This window comes from Marmota flaviventris, chromosome 6 (assembly GCF_047511675.1).
Source record: "Marmota flaviventris isolate mMarFla1 chromosome 6, mMarFla1.hap1, whole genome shotgun sequence".
NCBI lineage: Eukaryota > Metazoa > Chordata > Mammalia > Rodentia > Sciuridae > Marmota > Marmota flaviventris.
In genome coordinates, this window is record NC_092503.1 from 151,133,062 (window position 1) to 151,141,305 (window position 8,244).

The 8,244-nt window shown below is 43.6% G+C and overlaps 1 protein-coding gene across 2 annotated transcripts in view; it reads right to left on the minus strand.

Moving 5' to 3' along the window:
* Nucleotides 1-7,644, minus strand: part of Dek (DEK proto-oncogene) — a 31,866-nt gene extending 24,222 nt beyond the window's left edge. Inside the window, exons 1-6 of one of the 2 annotated variants that reach the window (XM_027948210.2) lie at nt 7,465-7,644; nt 7,103-7,260; nt 4,182-4,283; nt 3,812-3,921; nt 2,174-2,268; nt 1,210-1,330 (exon numbers count right to left, since the gene is read on the minus strand). In XM_027948210.2, the coding sequence (XP_027804011.1) occupies nt 1,210-1,330; nt 2,174-2,268; nt 3,812-3,921; nt 4,182-4,283; nt 7,103-7,253 (579 nt within the window). In that variant the 5' untranslated portion in view covers nt 7,254-7,260; nt 7,465-7,644. Of the gene's footprint in view, nt 1-1,209; nt 1,331-2,173; nt 2,269-3,811; nt 3,922-4,181; nt 4,284-7,102; nt 7,344-7,464 lie in introns of those variants that run through there. The other variant, XM_071613717.1, reaches the window with a different exon arrangement.
* Between the last annotated feature and the right edge of the window lie 600 nt (nt 7,645-8,244).

Below are 8,244 nucleotides of genomic sequence, written 5' to 3' on the forward strand. Positions count from 1 at the left end.
TTTTGAATATGTTTTGCACAAAATATTTGTTAATATTACTTGAAAATTAAACTGTTCATAAACCAAAGCTCTTGAGTTGTCTCATTAATTTTCAAAGGATGGGCTGGGGTTGTGGCTCAGTGGTAGAGTACTTGCCATGCACATGGGAGGCACTGGGTTCAACCCTCAGCACCACATAAAAGTTAGTTAGTAATTGCTTCTGAGATCAACCTGCCACACAAAATCCTTAAAAAACACAAGTATAGGTATAAAATTAGAAAATAAAAAGATAATCTGTCTTCAAGTAAGCCAATCTAATGTAACAAAAAAACATCATACCCCTTGGGTTAGTAGCTGCTTAATTAAAGTAGCAGCTTGACTATCCTTTATCTGTCCCTGTACAGCTAATGGAGAGTGGGATCAAGAGCAGGCAAACCAAAGCTCCAGAGCTGTTTTCTTATTTTGATTCTTCATGCTCTGCACACCCCCCACCCCCTGTGAACTCCTTTACAGGCCTGCTAGACCTCTTTACACTTCTTTTCCTATGGAAATGAGAAAGGAATATGGAACACTGGCCAACAGACCTAAAACAAGCTGAAAATGCAAGATCATATAAGTAACGTTTCAACAGACATTTTGAGTCACCAATGTCATTGATTACTGTTGAATAATTAAGGTGAACTTAAAATTTAGGAAGTATGGGAAAATTACATGGTTGTTTTACTTCCCTGCCCAGCTCCTAGAGCTCTGATGATTCTAGAAACTCAATCCAGGAAACTTGTTTTTCAGCTTTTTTGTCACTTTCTCATAACTTTATTTCAGGATCTAGAAAACAACCAGTTCATCTCATCCTTTCTATCCTTAGTACAAGATTATATTCCCATCCCCGGCCCGGCGCAACACCTCATACTCAACCTGTTTCTGTTCTTCAAGGACCTTCTAGACACACAATCCTAGTTTTGTATTTTTTGTACCATCTAACATATACTTTTCTTAATCTTACACCCCTCATAATTGATACCAGTGAACATATTCCTATTCCTCCCATATTAGTTCTATCTTGAAGTGTTGCAGTTTTATCAATGGAAGGTATACTCTTTATAAAAGCAACTATTACTGAATGCCAAGTGCAAAACTACTCTTCAATTATACTGTTTCACAGAAAAGAGAAAGTAAGGCAAGACCATTAATAAGTGGTTTGCTATTAAAATAGTAAAAACTGATCCTCACTTTGCCAGAAGGCTTTGGATGCATTAGGAAATTCAAGATCCTCTTCACTAGTTCACTATTTACACCAGATCTCTCCAAATCAAGAACTTCACAGATACTCTTTAACATGGCATTTCTAAATCTGAAACAGAAAATGGGAAAAACCAAGGTGATTATATAGGAGTTTATGAACATTCCCCACAATATAATGGCAACAGCCAACAGAACTGGTTGTCAGATACATTGAAAAACAAACAGCCAATGTTTCTCTGAATCTTACTCTTAATACTTTTAGCTAGTGTAGAACCACATGAGCATTAGAACACTGAAACTGCCATTTACCAGCTAAGTTTAAAGGCATAAAAGAATAAATTAAGTAAACTTACTGGAAAATTATGTAAAAGATTCTCACCTACAAAATTAAAGAATTTGATAATTCTTCTGGCTAGTAATTAAATTTATACTTTTCCTTCAGCATTTAGACTATGACAATGTTTCAAAGAAGAACTCAGTAATCATTTTTATTAATTATTTAAACTACAGGCATTTAAAAAAACAAAAACTCTGAAAGCACATCAACTTATTTCATTATGAAGAACACTGTTTCTATGAAGTGATCATCTTCAAAATAGTTTAAATGGTTTAAAAGAAACAAAGTAGCTGACAAGGATAGGAACTGGAAAGATTTTTTTCACTACATTTCCTTTAGAGTTTTGGACCCTCTGAATAATCAATCTGTATCATTTCTTCTAGAAATAAAAATTTCTTTAAGGCTTTTCAATAATCTTGATAATTCCTATACACTAGAAAGTAATAAACATCCCAAATTAGCACTATGAAAATAAGTTAAATCATAGCACCTAAACAGTCAATGTACAAAAAAAAGGGTGTTCATGTTTAAGTATATTTACATAAGTATTATAATTAAATACTAAGACAAGAAAGTACAGTGATTAAAACATGATTATTTACAAAAATGACTTACTTTTTCAACATTTCTTCTTTCTTTTTGTATTGGATACTCCCTTTTTCAAATGGAAATCCACTGAACTGCCCCACATTCTTCTTTAATGAGGACACCTGAAAATGTTCTTATTATTGATATTTATTATCTAGCAATGTACAAAAAAATTTCAAAGCCAACATCTTAATTTTCCAGTCTTCAAGTTACAATATATTGTTCAAAATTGAAAAATATTACTAATGTTACCATTATAACAATTATTTTTCATTTGGGAACTTTTAACAAAACTGTTATCTAATAGTCCCAGGAAACTTGGAAATTTACTGATTAAAAAGACATCTGTTGCTGGGCATGGTGGTACATGCCTGTAATACCAGTGTCTCAGGAGGCTCAGACAAGAGGATCACAAGTTCAAAGCCAGCCTCAGCAACAATGAGGCTCAGTGGTTGAATGCCCCTGGGTTCAATCCCAGGTACCAATAAAGAAAGCAAGCAAGCCCTGGAGTTCAATCCCAGGTACCAATAAATAAATAAATGGGCATCTGTTCTGTCAGGTGTGGTTGTACACACCTATAACCCCAGCTACTCAGGAGGTTGAGGCAGGAAGACTGTATTTTCAAGGCCAAGTTGGACAATTTATAGAGATACTGTCTCAAAATGATTTTTTTTTTTTTAAAAGGGCTAGGAAAGAAGACCAGTGGTAAGAGTGCTTGCTTGCCTAATACACACAAGCCCCTGGGTTAACCTCAGTAACACACACACAGATGTCCTTTCCATAAGCAATACAAGTTACTACTCATAATTCTTATTTTCCAAATCAGAAGTCAAGGACTTTACTCTTTGAAAAGTAAAGCTACTCTTTGGTATTCCAAAGTTAATACCATTTACTAGTTATGAGATTTGTGTAAATTAATATTGTTGTGATGATTAAAAGAGATTAATACATGAGGAAATAAATTATGTAAGGCTTCAGACATTCTATTCTAATAACACCAAACTTTTACTTTCCCTATGTACAACACATAATGAAGTTTCCTTAATTGTATGGAACACTAAGTTGTATATAGTATTAAGTTTCTTTGGCAAAGAAGTACCACCCACATTGCTATCAAGTATTTGTACAAAATGAGATACAATTATACTGAATTATTTATTCTCAATGGCCAGAATATCCAAAAAATAAAATTTCTGACCAGGCATGGTGGCACACACCTGTAATCCTAGCCACTCAGAGTGAGGCAGGAGGATCCCAAGTTTGAGGCCACCCTTTGCAACTTAGTGAGACCCTATATCAAAATAACAAGGGATAATAATGTAGCTCAGTGATTGAGCACCCCTAGATTCAATCCCTAGTACTTTAAAAAACAAAAACCAACCCTAATGTAATATATTTAAAGATTACTAAAATAATCATACTTTCAAATTTCAGTTAGGAATAAGAAACAACCACAAAGAACCCTGAATATTATAGTCCTAATTGTTAGTATCCAACTACGTGACCTGTGAAAAGTAATAGCAAGTATGTGTGTCAGTGTGCTCAACTGTACAGAAATGAAATTATCAACCAGTTTTGCAAAACTAAAATTATGGTCCTATCATTAAAGTATTTTAATACACAAAAGAGAAAACAGATTAAAGGTTATTTTTAAAAAGGTCTTACAGTGCCTGGTCTGTTGTAAAGCAGTTTGTGTAGATTTCTAAGTTCATCCGTTTTTTTCTTGCTCAGAAAGAAATGTATCCTTTCAATTTCACAAAGTTTCTGCCCCTTTCCTTAAAACAAAATAAAACAAACAAACCAACAAAAAACACATAAATACCCCTTAATTAATACATTTATAAAATTGTTTTATTGACAATTATTTTACAGTATAATTTACATATAACTTTGCTTTAATGAGGCAAATAAAATTAAGTCAAGAATATATTACTATTTACTTAAGGCTAAATACCCTAAATATCCAAGCAAGGCTAACCATATTTTTGCATATTTGGGCATTTTCACCATAAAATGAAAAAAATAATTAACTCACCTTGTGCAATTGTAAATGGCTCTCTTTGTAAGGAAGATACTTGCATTGTCAACCTCTCTACTTTTTTCTTTTCCCTCTTGCCTTCAACAATGAGACTCTTTTCTAGATAGGAAATTAATTTTGAGAAGTAAATGACATAAAAGATAAAACATCACAGAAATTTTTTACTTCGCTTTAGCCAAGGCTGGCTTTGAACTCGCGATCCTCTTGCCTCAGCCTTCCAAGCTGCTGGGATTACAGGCATGCGCCCAGCAATTTTAAGCTTATTTTAAATTTTTATTTTCATAATTGTACTTATTTCCAAGGTGTACTGTGATAATTCAATATGTACATACAATGTGTAATGATCTAATTATAATTATTACTATTTTCATTTCATCATTTCTTTGCATTTGGGGCCATTGAACTTTTCTTATTCTTCATAAAATATACAATACCTTGTTACAAACTGCTGTAAACTTAACTATATTTTGGTGCCTGTTACCTGTTGTCAGATAATGTAAGTTTAAATATACAATCGACTGGCCAACCCTTAACGTGATGTAATAAACAAGGTTCATAATGATGGCCCATAAATCACTCTGAAAAAAATGAGTTCTATTTAGTCCAGACTGTCTTTAAAAAGATGAAGAAAAATTTGGCTGGGCACAGTAGTGTACACCTATAATCTCAGCTACTCCAGAGGATAAGGCAGGAGAATCACAAGTTGGACTCCACCTGGGCAACTTGGTAAGACTCTGCACATGATACTGAGGGAATGAACAGATGATGAAGACACTGAACATTTTTTGAAAGAGATCATGTCTACCATATCATGCTGTAATGCAGAAGATGATAAAACACCTTTAAAAAGATACAAATAAGTTCTTTGAGTAAAGAAGGAATTATTTTTTGACTAAGAAAACAGGATCGAACATCAGTGCTGGCTCTGAAGGATAAATAAAATTTGGGGATGTAAAAATTTGCACATAAAGCATCAGAAAGGGATGCTAGCAGGTATTCTGGAACCAGGGCTATGAAGCCACCCTATTATCAACAGACTGTCTCGTAACTAGTGATTTAAACCATTTGCTTCTGATTATCATCTATATAGTATTAACTACCCAGTCTAACTTTAGGCAGAGTGTTCTTCTGAGATTCAGATCAACTAATGCACACCTAGCTGCCACCATACATAGCTCTACTTCATGTCCTACGGGTACTTGGACTCAATACATCCAAAATGTAAGTCATAATCATCTCCAAACTTGTTGACCTCTGCAAATTTTTTCAGAAAATACCTACTTGCCAAAGAAAGCAAACTACAAGTCATCTTTCTACCAGTCAACTCACCCATTTTTCTCCCCAAGTCACTGACATTTTGAGTTAGTCTAACCCTTATTTGACACACACTTCATCAATTTCAATGCCTTGCTTCCAAGATGCCTCTGAACTAAAGTATTCAGAGGTACATACAGGTGTTCCACAAACATTACAAATGAGTAAAAAGGGTACTACTCAGAATATTATAAAATTGTTAGGAAATAAACTTTATACTAAACCATGTTCTTTAAAAAAAAAAAAAAGGCACAAGAGCTCAGTGATAGATGCTTGTTTAGCATGAGCAGGGCCCTGGGTTTAAGCCCCAGCACCATAAACATAAACTATATTAAGCCTTGCTCCATGGGGCATGCTTGTAATCCCAGCAGCTGGGACTGAGGCAGGAGTATCAAAGCCAGCCTCAGAAACTTATTGAGGAGCTAAGCAGTTCACTGAGACCCTGTCTCTAAGTAAAATACAAAAAAGGGCTGGGGATGTGGCTCAGTGGTTGAGTGCCCCCCCCCCACTTCAAAGCCCAGTACCAAAAACAATAAAACAAACAAAAAACCCCAAACAACATTAAAACCCAACTATTTCTTTAGAACAAAATCTGGGATTTTTCTGAACTTCCAAGCACCACTATTTTGGCCATTCACAGTATATTTATATAAGTTCTGTAATTCTTTTTCCTTGACCAAAACAAATGACCATTTCTGTGGTATGTCAACCCAGCCACTCTAGAAAGACTGAAAAATAAACAAAAGATCAGAGGAAAAAATGCCAATAAAGTTTTGGTTAACAGATGTATCACAGCCCAGTGTCGCTTATCACAAATAACAAAACTATTCAGCAATAACTCATGTTAAAACTCATAATCAAATGCAGACTGTGGTTAAATACAAACATACCCCTACCCTGGGGCATAAAAAAGGCTCATAATCCTCAACCACCAGGCATTATAAAGAGCTGGCCGTGGCGGATTCAGACTTAAAGAAACGGTCAAACACGGGTTTGTTTGCAAAGCTTCAAACTTGGGTCCCCTCCCAGGCGGGTGCGTGTCAGCCAGGTAGAGAGGAAGCTGGACAAGGCTCCCGGCAAAGGCTGCGGGGCCGGGCCTCGGAGTCCCGCCGGAGCGTCCCCGGGAGCGGGCCACCTCCCCGGGCTGCGGCTGGCAGCGGCCCGAGGTGCACCGCCCGCCCGCCCACCTGTCAACGCGGCCAGCGGCAGGGCCCAAGCGCGGGCTCGGGTCCCCCCCGGCGGCCGCGGCCCCGCTGCACGGAACTTTCGCGGCGCCTTTCGCTGGAGCCACTTTCTCCGGCAGCGACAGCTCTCGGGGGCCAGACGCCGCTCGGCGGGGGAGGGCCTCCGCTCGCGCTCAGCCAATGCACGGCCGGTCTGCGGGCGCGACGGCACCTCGGGACTGTCGCCGACGACGCGAGCCGCGACCACAACTTCACGCCGCAGAAATGCGCCCGGAGACCCGCGGGGCGCCGACGGCGGGGCCGCCGCTCCCCAGCCCCGGGGCCGCCGCACCGCAGCTCGCCCGGTCCCGCCCGCAGCGCCGCGGGGCGCCGGCTGGAGGCTGCGGGCGGGAAGCGCCGGCTGGTCCGCGCGGCTCCCACCTTTCTCCTCCTCGTCCTCGTCGTCCTCGTCGTCGTCGTCCTCCTCCTCCTCCTCGCTCTCCGCTCTGGGGTCGGGCAGGTCGGGCTCCTTCTCGGACTCGGGCTGGGCGGGGGCGCCGTCTCCGTCCGCGGCAGAGGCCGAGGCGGACATGCTGGACCTGCGGGCAGGGAGAAAGCCGGGCGCCTCGGACGCTCGCTCCAGGACGGGGCGGCCGCGCGCTCCCCGCCGCCGCCGCCGCCCTCCCGGCCCCGGGCGCCCGCGTCCCCTCCCCCCGCGCAGGCCGCCGTCCAAATGGCCGCGTCCCTCCCCCTCTGGCCGCAGCGCCCCGGCCCGGCCTCCCGCGGCCCGCCGCAGCCCTCACCGCGGGTCGCGGCCGCCGCGGGCCTGGAGCGCGAGAGCACGAGGCGGCTGCAGAAGGCGGCGGGGCCGACGCCGACGGGAAGGCGCGCGGGTCGCTGTCTGGCGTGACGCTCGCGCCGCGCGCGCCGCTCCACAGAATCAACAAGATTTTCAAAATGGCGGTTCGGGAAGGAGAGCGGGAAGGCGGCGGCCAATCAGGGCCGCGGGCTGCGAGTTGGCGGGCGCGGGGCGGGGCGGCGGGCTTCCGCTGGCCGCGGGGCGCGCGGGCGGGGCGCGAGGGGTCTCCCGGCCGCGGGCGGAGGGCGCGGCGCAGGGGGCGCGGGCGGGGCGCGCCCCGAGCGGCGGGCGGAGCGGGCGGCGAGCCGGCCCGGCGCGCAGAGCGGACGGAAGGACGCTAGGGGGCCTGCGTGCTTGTCCTCGCCACGGTTGGTTCCCGGAAAAGAGGATGAGCGGTCCCGGGCCGGGGCGGGGGAGGCGGGGGGGGGCGGCGGCAGAGAAGTTCGCGAATCCCCGAAGTCGCCCTCGGCAGCCCTTCCCCGAGGCGGGTCACTCAAGGGCGACTTCCGGACCTGATCGGGGAATGACTCCCGGGTCTGCCTCCGAGGGTCCCGTCCCTTGTAGTGCACTGTAAGGAAAAAGGTCCCGCGCCCTTAGGGGTTCCCTGCACCCGCCACTCGAGTGGATTGCAGCCGGTCCATGTGGCGGGCCCTCCCTCCCTCCGGTCACCGAGGAAGCCCCGAGTTCCTGCAGCCGCACCCCGCCCGAGCCCCGGCGCACCTCC